At 37.9% G+C, this 21,337-nt stretch overlaps 1 protein-coding gene across 2 annotated transcripts in view; it reads left to right on the forward strand.

Moving 5' to 3' along the window:
- tiam1 (TIAM Rac1 associated GEF 1) overlaps positions 1-21,337 on the forward strand; it is a 238,734-nt gene that overhangs the window by 95,510 nt on the left and 121,887 nt on the right. Inside the window, exons 6-10 of one of the 2 annotated variants that reach the window (XM_033033228.1) lie at positions 6,535-6,759; positions 11,536-11,721; positions 12,519-12,665; positions 15,610-15,705; positions 17,551-17,625. In XM_033033228.1, the coding sequence (XP_032889119.1) occupies positions 6,535-6,759; positions 11,536-11,721; positions 12,519-12,665; positions 15,610-15,705; positions 17,551-17,625 (729 nt within the window). The remainder of the gene's footprint in view (positions 1-6,534; positions 6,760-11,535; positions 11,722-12,518; positions 12,666-15,609; positions 15,706-17,550; positions 17,626-21,337) is intronic. The other variant, XM_033033229.1, reaches the window with a different exon arrangement.

The raw sequence follows: 21,337 nt of genomic DNA on the forward strand, positions 1-21,337 counted from the left end.
AGTGCACTCGGAACTTCAAAATGACTGAGGTTAGTGTTGTGTAGTGTTCAAGAGCCTGAAGGTTGCTGAGAAAAAGCTATTCTTGAACCTGGTAGTCACAATTTTCAGGCTCCTGCATCTTCTTCCTGATGGTAGGAGCGAAATGAGTAGGTGGCCAGGGTGGTTGTAGGTCTTTGATATTGGCTGCCTTTTTGAGGTCAGTACTTATAACCATATAACCATATAACAATTACAGCACGGAAACAGGCCATCTCGACCCCTCTAGTCCGTGCCGAACACATAATCTCCCCTAGTCCCATATACCTGCGCTCAGACCATAACCCTCCATTCCTTTCCCATCCATATAACTATCCAATTTATTTTTAAATGATAAAAACGAACCTGCCTCCACCACCTTCACTGGAAGCTCATTCCACACAGCTACCACTCTCTGAGTAAAGAAGTTCCCCCTCATGTTACCCCTAAACTTCAGTCCCTTAATTCTCAAGTCATGTCCCCTTGTTTGAATCTTCCCTACTCTCAGTGGGAAAAGCTTTTCCACGTCAACTCTGTCTATCCCTCTCATCATTTTAAAAACCTCTATCAAGTCCCCCCTTAACCTTCTGCGCTCCAAAGAATAAAGCCCTAACTTGTTCAACCTTTCTCTGTAACTTAGTTGCTGAAACCCAGGCAACATTCTAGTAAATCTCCTCTGTACTCTCTCTATTTTGTTGACATCCTTCCTATAATTAGGCGACCAAAATTGTACACCATACTCCAGAATTGGCCTCACCAATGCCTTGTACAATTTTAACATTACATCCCAACTTCTATACTATGATGGACCAGGTAATGTCCACTAGTTTCTGTATCAGAGTGGCACAGATCTAGCGACAAATGAGAGTGGGGCCCAATCATGCCAGTCGGGAGCAATGACTCCTTAGGGAAATGGAAAACATAAACTTAGGTTGAGGGATATCAGTACATTCTCAGCCTCCTGGCAGCATCACATGTTGGGATAGGCATACTAATAAAACAGTAGAAGGTGTTAACTCTCTGGTTAAGATATGTCCCATTGGATATGTATGATTGGTGCATTCACTCCACTGCACCCACCCATCTGCCTTTATTTTTATGCACATCATGTACATGGAGGATCATGCTCATGGAAGTGGACAATGAGCTCACGTGAGAGGGTTTCCAATAATACTATTATATCTCACAAAAATATGGAATTATTATATTATTGCATGATGCAGTTTATTTTTACTGAAAGTAACAACAAATATAGTGGACAAGTTAATAGTAAAGGCAGAGGAAAATTGAAACAGCATCCATTTAAACTGTATCTGAGATGTTTACCTAATATGTATCTAAGTGCTTATGTTTAGTGATAATTGTACTGAATTGTATACAAAAATGAATTTCACTGTACCTCGATACATATGACAAATAAAGTACCATATTACCAGATTACCATATTGATAGAAACAAACTTTTGAAAACATGGAAAAGATAAGAGAAAATTTAAATAACATTTTCCAGGTTGCAACCCTTTAGATGAAGATGTTCTGTGCTAAAACATCCACAAAGTACATAAGAATTGCTTTTCAGACGTGGAAAATCTGCTTTACAGTTCTTTTTTATATATACCATAGGGACAACCCAGGCCTATTCTTAACAAATAGGTCACTCAACACAGTGGATCGGCAGGGTAGTTGTAGGAGCCATGTACTACATATCATTCTACACATGACAGTAATTCCAGCAGGAATCCATCTAGATAAGGCTGATAAAATGTAAAAATTATGAAAGTGCAGTTTCAAAGGTCATTTGTACAGTTTCAGTATTCCTGTATGTTTAATTTAACAAATCAAATCTCAATGGGACAGGTTCATTTGGTAACTAACAAAATATAATCACTCAAGGATACTATTGCAGCTTATTTAAAATTGCATCTGTTAATTACATTAAAAGTATAATAGAAACCCATTCACAATCATATGAACAATTATTTTGAATGATATACTGTACAAATAAATTGTTCACCTGAATTTTTGACATATTAAATTCTTCTTAAAATTACAATGTGTATTTGATAGAATGGTTTATTCAGTAGCTAACCACTTACAAATAATGAGTGCTTCGCAATTTCACCTTTATTGTTCCTTGAGTTTAGCTGAATACAAAGTTATTTTATATTTTTAAGTAGCCTTAGAAAATAACAGAAAAAAGTGATGACATATTTTGGAAATTATTAAATCGGACAAATAACAATGGGACAACAATTTGTTGACAACAGCAAAACCTCCTTTGTGGAGACAGGAACATTAGGGTGCCGTTTATTATTTATGAGCCTCTTCCATTGATTAATACAATAGTTGATCAGTGCCTGACCTACATAAACCTTTTCCCCATGTTCTTAATACCTAGGCTTAACAAAAATATTTCAAACTTGGATTTAAAATGAATAATTTGTCTTACATCATTTGCTGCTCTCGGAAGTAATTCCCATGTTTCTACCACCTTTCAGATTTAAGATTTGATGCCCTAACACTCCAGTGTCTGTTCTAACTAGGGTCCCATATTACAATAGCACAACTTCTATCCTCGTGTTCTCTTGTCCTTTGGTCCTCTAGATATAAAATTCAAGATTCCGTACCTTTTTGATTATTTTCTGGACCTTCCTTCCACATTTTAAAGATCTACATCAGGGGTCGGCAAACTTGTTTTGCATTGGGGCCAGGACGCATGTCTGTGAGTGGATGGCGGGCCACATCTATCATGTGTACACATGGATACCGGCCCCATCCTGCCCCGATGGCAGGCATTAAATCACGTGTTCACATAGATCCCGCCCCATCGAGGACGCACCCGGAGCACTGGCCCCTAGTTACTGGCGTCACGAACATGGCGTACCTACGGTCCCTTGCCTTGGCTCTGTCCTGAAGGCGGTTGCTCAAATACTCACACTCACTCGACCCCGGCCTATTGACAACCCCGATCCCGACAGTGAAGCCCAGACACAGAAGGTGCGCAGCCGTGCCGGCGGCTTTGCGCAGGATGCGGTACAGCCAGAGCTCGGCATCGCTGCTGCTCGGCAGCTCCGCCATTGTTGCCGTCAGCACAGGCCTCCTTGCGTCCTTGCATCTCCGCGCCTAGGTGCCGCAGCCTCGGGCCCGGGAGGTACAGGAGATGATGAAAGTCTGCGGGCCAAATAATTGCTTGAAACAAAAATGCATGCGGGCTGGATGAGTTTGGGTTACGGGCCGTATTCGGCCCGGGTGCCTTATGTTGCCGACCCCTGATCTACATGCATAGATCCTCAATTCTCTTTGGACCTCTGAGAGACATAAAGTGCTAGAGTAATTCAGCGGGTCAAGCAACATCTCTGGAAAACATGGATAGACAGTATTTTGGGTCGGGACCCTTCTTCAGTCTGAAGTTACGCCTGCACTTCACGTCACTTTTTGTATTAACCAGCATCTGCAGTTTCTTGTATCTACTCTGTCGACCTCTGCCGTTTCTAACCTTTCAGCATTTTAAGAGTGCTTAGTTCTATTTTTCTGAGTTCCAAAGTGTGTTCCGATTAGTTGACATGAAAATGCAATTAACATTGGACACCTGTTCACTCAATTACCATCTCCTTGTAACTCAGCAACTTCCTCAACCTTGCTAACAGTTACACTTTGTTTAATTTTATGATATTACTTATTCTCTCTTCATCTAATTTATTTATAAATGCAGCGATTAGTTGTAGTACTTATACAGTCTGTAAGTGCTGCCACTCATTAGTCCTTCTCTAGCTCATATCCCTCAGCCAATGTCTGAATCAGACAATAAGTTGCTTTCAGTCCAATAAATTTTAGCTTTAACTTGTTCAGCCAGATTTCATACAATCATACTGGCCGAAGTCCTGTCTGGCTCATCCTGATCAGTTGAAAACATTTTGAGGTGTTCAGTCATTCAATCCTTAATTAAAAATCCCAGTAATTCCCTGACACTGTGTTTAGCACTCTACTATTCCTTTATTTAATTATCTCTTTTCCTCAAATAATGGAATTCCAAGCATCATTTCCATCTAAATGTTCTCGAAGGAAGAGAACATTGGAGGTTTTACTTGATGCATTTGCAATGTTCTTACCTACTCCCTCTGAAACTTTTAGGTGGAAACCATTTCTTCCCGTTTGTCCAGCAATTTTTAGTAACCATATTTTCTTAATCACTGTTACTTCCCTTGTTAATTTTGATGAGGACATGTTTATAATTCAATATTTACTTTCTTGGAATGATCTACCAGATCATTCAAAAGTCATTCTTATATTCCTTTACAGCTCTTGTTTGTGACTGTAAAACTGTTGAACCACCTTTTGTTGTCCTTTCCATTTCTCCCAGTTGCCAGTCTCTTTCTGATGTTTTTTCTTTCAGTTCATGTAGTTTCTTAACTTTGATTGTTCATGGACTTTTTTGGCAACTAAAGTTTTTGCCCATTGGGGTATTCAATGAAATAAACAGACAGTTCTGGAAATATTCAATAGATCAGGCAGGCGGATAATGCACTAAACACATGGGGTGGGTTATATTTATAATGCCCCTCTGCCTGATTATCATTCTACAATGGTAAGTTAGTGTGTGTCCCTCACTGCCTGAGTGAAGCAGAGTATCTGTGGCACGACGCCTGGATGTTGTTTCACTCAGATTCAGTTTATAGAAGGAAACAAAGAATTTCAAATCCAGCTTTGCTTTGGATTAGAATTTCTTTGTTAGTTAAGAGCCCGTTATTAACGCAGGGGTAGAAACCACAGCAAATTATGACAAGGAAGAAATAAATATGCGATGAGTTGCAGATTGGCACACCTTATTATACAAATTGCTCTGCTCCTCTATTTTGTGTCACAGGAAAGCAGAACTCTGGTTACAATAAACCAAACTTTTCAGTTACCCTGTGATTCTGCAGAAGTCGGGGGTACTTAACCATGAAAGCATGAACTCAATCACGCTACTATTTCTACAATCCTATTCAACTTTGGCCAAAAAGGAACAGCTTAAACTTAATGATTAATGTCTTATTTTTGCAGTTAATAATTATTTTCTGGAAGATTTAAAAATGTTATGTTTAATTTGTTTATTAAGTTTGTTTCGGTCCATTCTTCTTTCTTTATCCCAATCTTTTATGTGCTCTTTTGTTTCACTTTCTGTATTTAACTTAAATGACACTATTGCACTATTGCTTCTTCCACCTTTCTGTTTGGTCAGTGAGATGAACTGTTGATGCCTTAATCCATCAAGGTCCCCCATTGTCACTTTTTATATTTAGCAATTCATGGTCCAAAGAGTTTTTGCTCCAGAGAATAGGAAGAAAAAGTATATAAATGTGTAATGTTTCAAAATAAAAACTAGCAACAAACTGTTAAAATTTGACATTCTAATCAATGCCAAATCATTAATAAAATGCAAGCCCCAGTCAAAAGCATTCTGTGAAAAATTACTGAACTATTTCAGAAATGTCCAGGCATGTCTTTGCAGAATTATCTCTGCTGCACACACAAATGTTAGAGAATAGATAGACACGAAGTGCTGGAGTAACTCAGCAGAACAGCCAGCATCTCCTGAGAAAAAGGATGGGTGACATTTCGGGTCTGAACCCTTCTTCAGATGAAGAAGGAGGGTTCCAAACTGAAACATCCAAAAACGAAATATCACCCATCCTTTTTCTCCAGAGATGCTGCCTGACCCATTGACACTCCAGCGCATTGTGTCTATCTTCGGTATAAACCAGCATCTGCAGTTCTTTTTTACACTCAAATGGATATAGATCTAGTTTTACATCTATTCAAAAAGAAAAAATAAGAATAGGCAGTTGTACAGTAGTATTGGTTTCAGAAATGCATTCTAAACATTACGTGTAAATTTAAAGTTATGGAGAAATTACATACAAATAAATTGGCTCATTTGCTATGGATTTAGAGTAAATGGTACAGATACATATGTCTGTGGAGATAATCCAGTTGCCATAGAGACAGGGCTTACACATAATAACAATGTAGGTTCTGTTGTATTTGTATTTCCTACCCAATCTATGTTAGTATATTATGCAAAATATTAAAATGGATACCAATATTTTAAAATGTGAAAATCGAATATTATCAAGTGATGTTTTTAATTGTTATTTTGCATTTTAGATTTAAAATCTTCATTCAATATCGTGCTGCAAAGTTGGAAGGCGTTTATCTGGGGGTGGGAATAGATGAGAATCAAATTACTTATGAGCGCACTTTCCTTTATTTGAGAGGGATACATACCATTTTCTTGCATTTTGTGTGGATTCTTTTGAATATATCTGTTTTCATTCTGATTCTGAAGGTGTTATAAACCACAAAGCTTAAGCCACAAGAATTGTAAAAAATATTGGAATTATATTATGTAAAACAGTGTTTGTGGCTCTCTTATTGCAGATTTGCTTTTGGTAGGAATATTAACCTTTTGATTCCTTCATTTAAAAAAAAATGGAAATTCGTTATGCTTTGGCTACAATTTTTTTCATTTCACAAGCAGACTTGCAGCCAGACAGAGTTGGAAAATTGGATTACTGCTGTCCATTCCGCATGCGCGGGTGCAGTAGCAAAGCAGCATCGCAGAGAAGATACTGTCAAACTACTGCAGTCAGAGATGAAGAAGCTAGAACAGAAAATTGATATGGATGAAAAAATGAAGAAAATGGGGGATATGCAGTTGTCTTCAGTTAATGATCCGAAAAAGCGAAAGACTATACTTGACCAGGTAATACCTTTTGTAGAATTTAATTTTGAACTATTTTACCAATTAATTATACACATCCTAAAAGTCTGGGAAGAAATGCGAAACTGGAAAATTAACAAGGAAGTGACTTCAAAAGTTTATTGTGCAGACATAAGTGATCCTGAAGTGTAACTAAAAACATCCTTTACAAAGCCATATTTAGTGGTTTGATGTCAACAAATTGTCTCTAAATTTAAGCAAAACAAAGATTATGCTATTTGGAAAACATAAAACAAACCCTCAAGTACAATTGAAAATAGATAACATAAGTATAGAAAGAGTATATGAAAATAAATTCCTTGGTGTGATCTTAGACCACAAAATCTGCTGGAAACCACATATAAACCACGACAAAGCAAAACTGGCAAAGTCTATAGCAATATTGGGAAAATCAAGACACATTCTGGACCACAAATCATTACATACTCTGTATAATACACTCATATTGCCATATCTGAGTTACTGTGTGGAGATATGGGGTAACACCTACAAAACCAACCTACAGCCGTTATGCACATTACAAAAAAGAGCAATAAGAATTATCAATAACGTTGGATATCTTGAACATACCAATTTATTATTCTTAAAGTCACGTACACTGAAGTTCACCGATCTGGTTAAATTTAAGACTGCGCAAATCATATACAAAGCAAGAAATAATTTACTTCCAAGAAATATACAATTTAAGAGGAATATTTAACTTTAAGAAACAAAAAGTCCGTACGACTAGAAAAACCTTTTGTATTTCGGTTTGTGGAGTAGGAGTGTGGAATAAATTGAACGGGGAATTGAAGCAATGCACAAACATGAATCATTTAAAAATGATATATAAAAAAACAATTCTCAAGGGGTACAGGGATGGAGGGGATGGTTGACAAGTGGGGGTTAATGTTTATCTATTGCTTTACTATTGTTTACTTATGTTTGGGTACTTCAGTTATGAAGTTTGTATGTACATAATAGTTGTATGTATATATATGTCTGTAGGTATTATGGGAAATTGCCTAGGGTAGTATTATTATTAGTAATGAATTGATTTTTAAATATGGTAGAAGTGTTGGGGAAAAGGGGTGAGATTTAATAAGTTATTCTTCTTCTCACTCCTTTTCGAGCTTGTACAGACACAGAGTTGGACATTGGAACTTTGATTTTGTTCTTCTCATTGCTTTGTAAATATTGATTGTAATGTCCAATTGTTTGATAATTTCGATTTTGTTAATATTAATGTCGTTAATGTCTTTACTTGTTCGGAATAAATAAATAAATAAATAAATAAATAAATAAATAAATATACAAAAATTGTTTATGGAAAGACAAGGTGGGTATAATTTGAGAGGGGAACATAATTAAAAAAACTCAATGTCAGAACAACTCTTAAAAGTATGTGCATAGCAATCTGGGGTGGATTTGTGGAATGGTCTGGAACAGGAGATAAAACTTAGCACAAACATAATTCAGTTAAAAAAGATGTACAAAAACACTTTTTTTAAAGGATATTGGGATGAGGGTAGGTGATTGTGAGTGGGATATTTGTTATACTGATTGTATTGGGAAGGGTGATTAAAGGGTGATGGGTTGTATATATGACTAAGAGATACTGTATAGTATATGAGGGTTTTTTCTTTTCTTTTTTATTTTTTTCTCTATTTTTTCGTATGGCTGTAAATATTTGATTAGTGTATAAATGTAAATAATTTGGTGTACAAAAAGCTGCTGGTGTACATATGGAAATAGGTGTTTATAGTTGCTAAATTTGTATAAGATAATCAAATAAGCAGTTGAATAAGGGGTGGGAATTAATAAGCTTTGGCTTCTTCCTGCTTTTCGGACACAAACGATTTCATTTATTTATAGATATTGTTTATGACACTTTATAAATATTCTTGTTTTGTTTTTTGTATGCTGTTTCACACTTGCTTTTTATTCTTTTATTCTTTTCGAAATAAAGAATTAAATAAATAAATTCACGCAACTAAGATGTAAAACAAACTATTCACATTAATAGAATCACGCAACTAAGATGTAAGACAAACTATTTTTCCAGTTATTTTTTTTAAAACCAATTGTGTTTGACTTCTCAAATTTATCAGCAAATAAGGGGATCATTTCCTGATTGGAGGCAAACATTTAGAGATATTACATTGATTAAAGCAAGATCAAAACTTATAGCCTGTGCTTTGTTAAGAACATTCCCATAAATCCAAATGAAATCTAAATTAAAAAAATCATGTAACCAGTTTTCAACACTGCATTTGTCTTGATACTTAAGTGGTAGAAATAAATTATTTAAGCAATATGCATGCTCTCCCCATTGTATTGTATATTCCAACTCAATTTGGATTCCATGCACCCCATCCCTGTGCTCACTGATAATACCATTGAATTAAGTCTCAAACATGGAGAATTGAAGTCTTCATTGTAAATTGCTTTGTTATAAGTGCCCTTTCTCTGAGGTTGGGGGAGGGGAAAGAACTGCACGTGATGTAAAGCTATTTGGATCGCTGTTAGGCCCTTGATAAGGTGAATGCTTAGAGAAGCTTCAATTCAGAAGTAAAGGCCCGGCAGATGAAGGATGACGGGAAGAGGGTAAGGGAATGGGAGGGGATTCAGACGGAGGGATCTCTGGGAGGGGGACGGAGGGAAGAAGTGGATTAGGGAAAGCAAATTACAGGATGTGGACGAGGATGTGCGTATTTCCAGAAATAGTGGTGGTGACTGCCTATTCATACTTCATGCCAAATCCTGCAATGACTTAAGTAAATAATTTATTTACCTTCTCTCACAGCTTTATTGTTGTCTTTTATTGCATCCCCAATGCAAATCATTCATGGAAAAATAGTTTGGTTATGCTGTGCTGTCTTAATAAGCGTTTAAGTATCTGAAATATCTGACTACACAACCAATTGGCCTATTTTTTCTTAAGATGTTGCAATAACTGTCTGCTTAACTGGTTATTTCTTGGTCAGCAGACAAATAAATTAGTCTTCCAGGCAAAAATGTGTGCAGTTTTGTTTCTCAGGTGACATACTGGTTGCCTTTTAAAATATACTAGACCAAGTGCAGACCCGTTGGCCTGTGGCGTCACACACACACTAACCACCCCCCACACACACACTAACTACCCCCCCCCCCCCCCCCACAGCTTGCGGGGGGGGGCGGCAGCAGCTCGCGGGGGGGAGGGGGGCGGTGGCTCCCAGAAGGGGGCGGCAGCAGCTCGCGGGGATGGGGGGGGGGGAGCGTCACTCGCAGCGCAGACGCAGCACGCAGAGCCCTCAGAACGCAGAGCAATTGTGACATCATCAGCCAAAGCCCCTCAGTTTTAATTTCAAAGACATTTCAGATTTGTGAACATTTTCATAAATAACTCGAGAAATAAAGCATTAATTTTTCAGATAAGACAAATTGGACTCCATGGGATAAAACACTACAGGAATATGTAAAAATTATCCCGTTCACGCGTCGTTATTTCAAGTAGATTTGATCACACGCACGCACACACGCACACACGCACGCACACACACACACACACACACACACACACCACACACACCACCCCCCCAGACCCACACATCCACATCCATGATGAGAGTTTTATAGTTATAAGGATATGATATGATGGGGGACAGAATTGGTGTTACTGCCTAGAATGTTTTGATCTTTCCTTTTCCAGTTATATTTTGGAAACCATTTCAATGCTTTCAGCACCTTTACAATGCCTGCTCCACAGAAGGAAGCAAGCATTGAAAAGCTAATAATCTCCACAGAAATTAATTATGAATGTTCCCTCATTATTTGTTGTTTTTTTTCCATTGTGCCATTTGCTTCTGACATACTTTGCCTGCTGCTCACTCAATTTTCTGCCTTTGGACCTCTCCAGGGACTCTGCTGTTTAGTTAATGAAATCTGCTTGAGATTTATTGATGATTGTGTACCATATGTGAGTGGATTAGATGAGCCCTTGTTTAGTTTATTTTATTGGCAGTTGCATGTATCATTAGAGATTGTGATTTTAAACTGAGGAATAAGATACCTTGATAGTTATTCAAAGAAGAATCGCATGAAGCTTTCCTATAGCGTTTTGCAGGTTCCAATTAAATGCTAAGTCTAACTGCAAAAAAAGTTGATTAATGCCAGGAAGTCAATAATCAATATTTCCAGAGTCTGTAGTAAAATGCAGTACCCAGTTAAGATCTTTGGTTAGCAGAAAACTGGCATGATGAGCATCTTTATCTTAACAGTATGATTTCCATCTTTTTGTATTTTGAAGTATAATTTATCTTGTTAAACTTTAATGGCTCATATTCATTTCATAAATTGCTCACAGCCAAAATCTGATACTAACCTTAGTAGGAAATTGGCGTTATTCTTTGCTTTAGGTTTTAAACATTGAATAGATAATTGTGCACACATATATTTCATATGTATCTAACATTAATGAAGAATGGGGTTCAGCAAGACTTTATGGTTGACAGTTTAACACAAATACTCTTGAATTTAAGAGATGTAATCTACGTATAAAAACGATTTAGTAAGCCGTGAGAAAAGTTGGTATTTGGACGGAGTTCATCCACGTATAAGAGGATCGCTAACTGATTTACAAAAGGATAAATCTTTCACTACATTATACTGTGTATCTGACTCTGGTAAAGAACTATCCTTGAACACATAGTCTTTCTTATATTGGATTACAAAGAGTAATCGTCTTATTCCAAAAGTGGTGAAAAATGTATTTTCATTTTATTCCATTTTTTTTAACAGATCTTTTTATGGGAACAAAATCTAGAACAATTTCAGATTGATCTTTTCCGATATCGTTGTTATATGGCAAGCATTCAAGGTGGAGAATTACCAAACCCGAAAAGACTTCTTGCATTTGCAAGTCGACCAACCAAACATGCCATGGGTCGTCTAAGTATTTTTTCAGTGTCATCCTTCCACGCCCTGGTGAGTTTGTCCTATTTGGGATTTACTCTAACCCGAGGATAAGATTACTTTAACAGCTCCATAAAACAGATATATTTCATTGCAAGTCAAATAGCATGGTTGACTGAACCCTTTTAAACTCGAGTTGTATCCCTATTTGTTTAATCCTGAACTTTATAGTTTGTTACATGAGATAAAGCTATACAAAATAATTAGCGAGGATTTTCAGACTCAAGATCAATAAATTTTAGGTGAAATGCCAATTAATAGATCATGAAAATTACATTAAAATTGATCTTGTGTGAAATGTAGGTTGTATAGCTATTATCTCCTTTAGATTTAATTGCATAATTAAACTTTTACTGCAGGATTGGATGCTGGTAGCTGATATGGAGAATTAAGGGATGTAAACATAAACATGTTTTCAGATGTATTCACAACACTACAGATTTGTCATGTGTGTATTTTTTTAAAATTAAAATATATAGGAACATCTACCTGCATAATAACTTTCATATAACTGAAAAGTACATTATTGAAAATATATTAGCAATATAAGAGCAAGGAATTATTACTAGAACAGTAGACAATGCTAATTAGACACAGCTTGAGTAATGCATGTATTTGGATGAATACAATTAGATGTTTTTATGCTTGATACTGGAGAATTGTAAGTCTGTTTCAAATATTTTGATAGAAACAGGCATTCATTTGATCAGCCTATGTGGTATTCATTCTTTTAAATTAAAGAATGATCCCAAATCAAACATTTGATAATTCACAACTGTCTTGTAGTGATTATGAAATTATTGTGTTAGGTGGCAGCTCGAACTGAACCTGGCTTGAAAAAACGGACTCAGGCAATTTCCAGATCAGTCAGCAAACGGCGCAACAGATTTTCTTCCCTCTGGGGATTGGATACAACTTCAAGAAAGAAAGCAAAAGAACGGCCCAGCATTAACCAGGTTAGATGTTGTTGCTGTGTTTGATTTTTGTAGATTCCACACAAAACAACACATGCATCTTATTATTTGTACATTGCAGGATTTTTACCTTGTTTCTAAAGCTGAAGTATGATTTGTTTTAAGATGGTTTGTACTTTAAACATTACAAACCGCATTAACTGAAACCTGAGGATACAGTATATCGACTGTGGAAGAGATAGTTTCAAGAGATGGTGGAGAAAGGTATTTAGTATTGATTACTGACAAGTTGATAATTAATGTAAATGGACAACACAATTCATAAGTGTACAATGGAGAGCAGTTAAGAATTATGGGAGCTGAAATGTAAATAATGGAAAATTGTTGAGAATGAAAACAGAAAAGGAATGACGGCAAAGGCAAAATAGCTAATTATGCAGCTCACTTGTCAAGGAGCAAAAACAAAACTAAATGGTCAAACAGAAATATTTCTCTTGCTGAGCAGCTTTTTCAGTTGGAATGATTGTTCACAAAGTTGTTTTGTACGATTATCATCAGCATGTACTGTTACCTGGCATATTGCTATTCAGCAGTCGTCAGTCAGATGTAAGTTTCTGCTGCAGAAAATAATAGGCCATAGCTTTTAACTTAATTTTCTTCAAGCAACAGTCTTTTGGTTATTAATATTGCTGTTCACAACTTTTATTCATTCCTGGGATGTGGGCATCATTTGTGGGCATCATTATTTCCACCACTGGTTGGCTAAGGTTTGTTGCTATTATTTTTGTAGAACATTTCAGACAATTGTTATGAGTTAGCCAAGTGTTTGAGACTGGAGTCACTTGTCAGCCAAACAGAATACACGTTGCATGTTTCTTTCAAGACCCAGTTGGGTTTTTGTTCGTTTACATTTTTCAGATATCAAGTTGGACTTTCAAATTTGTATTTGATAGTCTATTTTTACAACTCAAAATTGATTGACGATGATAGGTCCAAAAGCATGTCATTCAATCAAGGAGTAAATGAGTTCAAGATTTGGCTTGTAACTGCTTGTTAGAATAAAACATAAAGTACAGGAGTAACTCAGCAGGTCAAGCAGTATCTTCGGAAGGAATGCATAGGTGGTGTTTCGGGTTGGAACCTTCTTCAGACTGATTGTAGTAAGGAGGAGCAAACTGGAAAAGAGGTGGGGGCAGAACTAAGCCTGGAAAGTAAACAGCAAGAGAACAGCAGGATATCACAGAGGGAGGGGGGGGGGGGGGGGCAGTGAGAGAGGGTCTCACATAACTCCTGTGGAAGAGAGGAGGATAACTTAGAGTGACCTGTCCTTCAGCCCAACTCCTCCATGCCAACCAAGAAGCCCATCTAAGCTTGTCTATCTGCCTGCACTTGGTCCATATCCCTAAATCTGTCCTATCAATGTACATGTCCAAGTGTCTTTTAAATGTTGTTATTACATTTGTCACAACTACCTCAACTGTCAGCTCATTCCATATACCCACCACCCTTGGAGTGAAAAAGTTGCCCCTCAGGTTCCTATTAAATATTACCCCTCTCACCTGAAACCTATGGCTCTTGATTCCCTTATCCTGAGCAGTAGACTCTGTGCATTCACCCTATCTATTACCCTCATGATTTTATACATCTCTATTCTGCCACTATTGCTGTGACGTTCTCTATAAACAGTAAAGCAACCCCCTCCTTTGTTACTCATACCTCTATCTTGCCTGTAATAACTGTACCCTGGAACATTAGGCTGCCAGACCTGTCACTCCCTTAGGCATGTTTCCATAAAGACTGTAACATTCCAGTCGCATTAAGTAACCACGCCCTGAGTTCATCCACCACATCTGTCGGGCCTGAAATAAATTTATTTAGTCTTTGGATTGTTCTCTGCTGTGCTCCTACCTATCTTGTCCACTGACCTTGCTTTCATCATCATCTGTACTGACTTCCAGTCTCTCACCTGCCTCACTCAAACATTGGATCCCGTCCTCCTGCCAAGCTAGTTTAAACCCACCCAAGTTGCACTAGTGAACAGGGCGGCACAGTGGCACAGCCGGTTGAGCTGCTGTCTCGCAGAGACCAGGGTTTGATCCTGAACTCGGGCGCTAACTGTGTGGAGTTTGCACGTTCTCCCTGTGACCACGTGGGTTTCTTTGGGGTGCTCAGGTTTCCTTCCACATCCCAAAGATGTGTGGTTTGTAGGTTAATTTGCCTCTGTAACATACCCCTAATGTGAATGCGAAAGTGGGATAACAGAACTAGTTGGAATGGGTGATAGATAGTCAGCATGGTCTCAGCTGGCAGAAGAGATTATTTCAATGCTATATTTCAATCGATCAATCCAAACCTGTCGGCCAGCAATTTGGTTCCCCTCCAGATTAGATGCAACTCACCCTTCTTGTACAGGTCACCTCTATCCAAGAACAACTCCTCAACAGTCATTCACCCTGTCCTATATTCCTGTCCTTACTCTCACTATCACTTGACACCAGGTGCAATCTAGAGATTACTACCCTCAAACCTCTACTTTTAAATCGTTTGCCTTACTCTCTGCATTCACTCTGCAGTACCTGGCTGCTCATCCTCCCTCTTAAGTCTGTTCTGCAGCCGCTCTGAAACCTCTTGGACCCTGGCACCAGGGAGTTAAATCATCATCCTGGAGCCTTGTCTACTGCCACAGAATCTCCTGGTTGTCCCCTTAACTAATGAGTCTCCTATCTCTATCTCTCTGCCTCACTGCACCCTTCCCTGTTGTGCATCAGAGCCAGGCCAGTACACAGACCCACTGCTGCTGCTGCTCTCTCTAGACCAATCATTCTGCCCAACAATATCTCAAGGGTCATACTTGTCAAGGGGAATTACTTCAAGTGATACCTGTACTCTCTGACTACTTCCTTTCCTGGTGGCCACCCGTCTACTTTCTGCATGCTCCATAGGCTTGACTATCTCACTTAACCCCTATTTGTGACATTCTCTCCAGGACAATCCTGAGGGCGCCCAGCTTCTGCTCCAATTCCCTAAGGTGGTCTGTAAGGAGCTGCAGCTAGACGTACCTCCCACAGGTGTAGTTCTCAGGGTAGGTATATTTTCAGTAGATTTCACAGTGGAGCACTAAAATGGAGAAGCGAGGAAATGCAGATGCTGGAATTTTGAGTAAAACACTGTGCTGGACGAATTCAGCGGGTCAGGCAGCATCTGTGGAGGGAATGAACTCAATGGCCAGCCGATTGGGATGTTCACTTGTCTGTCAGATAAATCAGCTTCATTATTTGCCTCAGGTACGAGTAGATAAATTGTATCGTCAACTTATTGAAAGAATTATGAAATACTGAAGAGCAAAGCACACATTTTAGATCACTTGGGTTGGTATTGTTAATTGAAGATTATTCTAACATATAAATCATGACTGAACTGTGCAGGGCATTGCTGAATGCACAACATTCCAATGCCATCCCTGCATCAGAGGAAAATCCGGAGCAACATTTATTTAATTGAACTATATCTTGCATTTGATTTTTTTTCTCATGCGCTGGATGAAGAACATCTTTGTGCACACTTAAAGAACTTATCCTTCTCTTTACCCTTTACAGCCTGTTTGAAAATTAACTGAAATTCATTGTAATCATTATTTTGTTGTTTTACATTGCACAGATAAATCATCTACTGACCTTGTCCCTTTCATTCATTTATCATGTTACCACTTGGTGGCAAAAAGAAAAATAATGGGATAGCAAATGAGAAATTACTTTTTATTACACACCAAATGAGGCCAGGTCATATTTACCCAGTGTTATACTCCTGATCAAGTAAAATGATAGGTTGTACTATGTTGAACCAAATTAAATGATGAAATCTGTTTTTTGATTTGTTACATGTAGCATGATAAACGAACTGAAATAATTTGAATTATTTTTTGATTGACTTTGTTTGAGATTATCTGATTGCAAGTCTTGCTGGGCTGACATGATAACTCAAGTCTTAATTGCCCATCATCTTCTCTGTGATGTTTATATGGACTGCATTAATTCAATGATATTAATACCAACATAAAAGCAGCTCATCTGGATGTAATCTTTGGCATCTGAATGATTTAGATTTTATATATGTTGAGCTGAATTTAACTAATGGAATATCTTTTCACATGCTATAAAAACTCCACATCCCAAGTGTGACATCGGATAATAAATATACAATTCTGCCACAACATTTGTAAAGTAAAATGATGTGTTTACAATTAAAAGTTTCAACTGTAGATGTTCATAAACAATGACGAGATGTAAAATATGAATTAAGGACAATATGTACTTTGGAGAAGAGCAATAGCTCCATTTATAGCAAGTTCCATTTTGTTGCCATCTGGAGATCTGAGATTATATATGAAACAATTGGGTACTAAAGGGATGAATTTAAGATAAATTTAATATTCTTCCTCCTCTGGGATTATTTTGACCCAACCAAAACTTATAAATCTCTCAGTATTTTACGTTTCAACATCATTTATTCCATATATATGCTATTTATCTACTCTTTCCAGAATTAATACCCTAAACACTAAATAGTAACTGTCCAATTATCTATCTGTTTATTATTTTAATTTTGGAACTGCCTTTTTTCAACACTATTATTTGTCCAGCTTTGTTAATTGCAAATGCTGCAATTTGTTCCTATTTTAACACAGAGAGGTCCTTCCTGGCAAGTAGCAGGGAAATTCACAATGGTGATTTGTTCAGTTTTGACGTATGCTTTCTGCAATTGTTGGGCATAGAGTAAGAATATAGAAGCTGAAGAAATAAAACAATAGAAAACAAAAGTAACATAAAAAAGTACAGCAGCTTATGGGGAACAAATAGACAAATAGGGACAAAATGTAAAGAAAATAATTATGTGTTATCAAGATAATTTAATGTACTTTTATTTTTAGCTGTTTGGTGACAGTGAAGCAACACTGAAGAAATCTTTGGAAGGCATCTTTGATGAATGTTCATCAGATACCAGTGTAAGTATGTATTATTGTATTGTGTACCTGTTTGACAAAATCTTAACCAACATCAGACAAGGTGAGGCAGAAGTTCACTTGCATCTCCTTCAACCTCCGCTGGATCCAGGTGTCAACTTCTCTACATCGGCGAGACCAAGTGCAGGCTTGGCAATCGTTTCGCTGACCACCTCCGCTCAGCCCGTCTTAACCTACCTGATCTCCCAGTGACTCAGCACTTCAACTCCCTCTCCCATTCCCAATCTGACATTTCTGTCCTGTGCCTCCTCTATTGTCAGGGTGAGGCCCAACGCAAATTGGAGGAACAGCACCTCATATTTCGCTTGGGTAGTTTACACCCCAGCGGTATGAACATTGACTTCTCTAACTTCAGATAGCCCTAGCTTTCTCTCTCCATCCCCTTCCCCTTCCCAGTTCTTCCACTAGTCTTACTGTCTTTGTCCCAACCTTCCCCTGACATCAGTCTGAAGAAGGGTCTCGACCTGAAATTTCGCCCATTCCTTCTCTCCAGAGATGCTACCTCACTCGCTGAGTTACTCCAGCATTTTGTATCTACCTTCAACTTAACCCAGCATCTGCAGTTCTTTCTTACACATTTATATTGCATTGAGATTATAATTTGCAATAAGGCCATTTGTGAATTAACTTGAAAGTGTGGTTTTTGCATCCATACCATATTTGAAAAAAACACAGCAAAAAGTGTGTTTTTTCGTGGGCTATTTTAAAGAAAGTATTATATAGGCGAATCCCATGTTAAAGGGGTGGCGTTTCCATTGTGAGAAAACAGGCTGTGTCGCAATTTTTTGTCATGTGAAGCTGTGTAATCTGCACATGGGTCAAGAAATGGGAGTTGAGAATGAAATTGTGTTGATCTGGTTTTTTTTTGCAAATTCTGTGAGAGTTAATTTTATTCCATATCTAAAATTTTGGGGTAACGATTTATGAATTTTTAATTTCAGTAACATGAATAGCCGTAACATAGGAGCCACATGTAATTACTACATTTTCTACTGAAACCACTGGGAAATAATGTTCTGTTGGTTTACGATGCAGTTATTTTGCAAATGGGGGATAAATCTAACTGAACAAGTTGTTTCATGCACCTTTCCCACCTCCCACCCCATCAGTTGACAGTAGTCTAATCAGTGAATTGCCGAGAATCCCTAATCCAAGAAGATTGTTCCCATCACCAGTCTTAATGGCATTATCTGGAGCAGTGCTAGGACTATTTCCTCTGTCTTTCCTGCACTGGGGAAGACAGTGAGAGTTATCATGCTATTTGATTTTGATTGCTTATGCTGGATATCTGCTGAATATATTTACCTGAATATTTAGTCACGGTAGCATTAAGTTAGACTGTTAGAGCCTAATATTCTTATAGTCAATTCAGAGTCAAACCTGATGAATGAATGATGTTGATTTTTGTGACATTCTTGTGACTTCTCTGGAAGTGTGCCTGGGTAAATAGGCAAATTGTGATATTAAAAATAGGTAGCAAGTGTTTAGATTGATGTTAGTTGTTTCTGAATACTTTTCACTTCATGATTATAATCATGCACATTTCTTCAAAATTTTATTATTTGTGTATATGACCAATAGAGGAATCAGTTTTCGGCTTTCTGAGAAATATTTTTGCGCATTTAGAGGTACTGCCTTCAGTTAGGCGAGGTTTACAGAAAAACTCAATGTTCTAATTTTTAGAAATATTAATTATTACAAATTACTCATCTTCATTTTTATTTAAACTTAAATTAAGTGGTCAGGCAAGGATTAGATCATTAATATATTTGAAACAAGGGGAAGAGAGTGGATTAGTGGCTACCAGGGATTGATGTACAAGAATAATAGTTAAATATGATATGGTGCAAAGATGAAGTTTATCTGGTTACAAAAAATAGAAGTGCATGTTTCCTCAGCTGGTGAGAGGCAGTTGTGATAAATACTCATTGAATTTTTTCAGCATAAGACATTTTAGGGTAAATAATTATCCTGATCTCCAACGATGAACATGTATTGATTTAGGAAAATCAAATTTATGTAGCACACGCTCGTAGCAAATCACACCAAGGCAATTCATGGCAACTTGTCAACTAAAATTTGACAATGGGTTACTTAAGAAGGCAGGAAGTTAATGGTGCTAGCATTTTACATCTAGTTTGTCCCTGATTTCATGTTTCACTGCATAGGTTTTGAGGTCAAAGATAAGCTAAACCGTGAGGAAGAGATAGCCAACTGTTCCAACCAGCCCAAATGAACAGACATTCAAAAGCTTGGTCAAAAGGGTCAGTATAAGCAGTGCCTGAATGGAGGAAAGAGTGAGATGGACTGGAGAAATGTGGATGCAGGGGACATAGAATTGCAGAGTTTGAGCCATTCCAGCCAAAAATACTGCCTCTATTGGTGATTAAATTAAGTTTGTAGATGTGCCCAAGGTCAGTATTAGAGGATAAAAGATATCTCCGTGAGTATGGGCTTTGCAGGAGATTACAAAGGCAAGAAAGAATTAGATAATTAATGGATTTGAAAAAAAGGGGAAGAGAATCAGTTTGTGGCAGGCTATTAGGGATCAGTATACAAGGATAATAGTGAAATAGGACATGGTGCAAGGTAGGACAAGCAACAGAAATTCAGGTAACCTTACATATCTGGAAAGTAATGTGAGGAAAGCTGGCCTGTATAATGGTCAGTTCTAGAGATACAAAATGATCCAAGTATATGGTCTGAAATCCATCTTATGGTCAAACATGTGACATGTATCTCAAACGTGACAAAGGTTATGAACAAAAATTATTTGGTTTCAGGTGCTGGAGTGACTCAGTGGGTCAGGCAACATCTCCAGAGAACATGGATAGGTGATGTTTTGGGTTGGGACACTTCTTCAGGCTTACTGTTAAGGGGGGGGGGGGGGGGGGGGGGGAGAAAGCTGAAAAGAGGACAGGCAGAACAGAGCATGCCAGGTAGACACAGGCGAGTGGGTGGGGGGCGGGGGCGGGGGGGGGGAGGGGGGGGGGGGGGGGGGGGGGGGTTGACAGGCAGATGATTGGAACAAAGGCCAGAGATAAAAGCAGGCTTGTGACAGATGGATTGAAGAGTTGCAAATTGTGCACCCAGTGGAAAGAATGTAGGAGGAGACAAAGGGGGAATAAAGGGGTGGAGGAGAAAAGAGAGTTGCTTGTGAAGTAGCGCTGCGTGTTTTCAGCATACATGTAAAAACCGACGTTGCTTGTAACTGAAGGACAGCATTTAAAATAAATAGGGCAGGATGGCGAAAGACATTAGTGGTGAGTTTATAGGATCAGGTTGAAGAATCATTGCTCATCATTCTCATTCATGGTAATGCGTTATTTCTGCTGTATTAAATTTTCTTTGATTTAATCAGTCATATTTGTTCATTTGGTTTATAATTACATTGCTTCATAATATTTTTTTATGACTGATTTCGCCATTAGTGTTGCGATGTACTTTCACATGAATCCTGTTGCAAAAAGGAACTGGTGCAACTTCAATTCAAAATGATGATGCTATGTTTTCCATTTACTTGTACAAATTAGGGCTGAATTCTGTAGGAAGGTACAGATGCCATCTACTGGTTAGAAGGGTAAAAGGCTTTCATTATCTGAGAAGAAATGTGAGGGATGTGGGCACAAACCTGCATTCATTCCATCATTCACGTTTGGATGTGCCGCATAGTTACCATATATTGTTTATGATT

The sequence above is a fragment of the Amblyraja radiata genome, chromosome 14, assembly GCF_010909765.2.
Source record: "Amblyraja radiata isolate CabotCenter1 chromosome 14, sAmbRad1.1.pri, whole genome shotgun sequence".
NCBI classification, from domain to species: Eukaryota; Metazoa; Chordata; class Chondrichthyes; order Rajiformes; family Rajidae; genus Amblyraja; species Amblyraja radiata.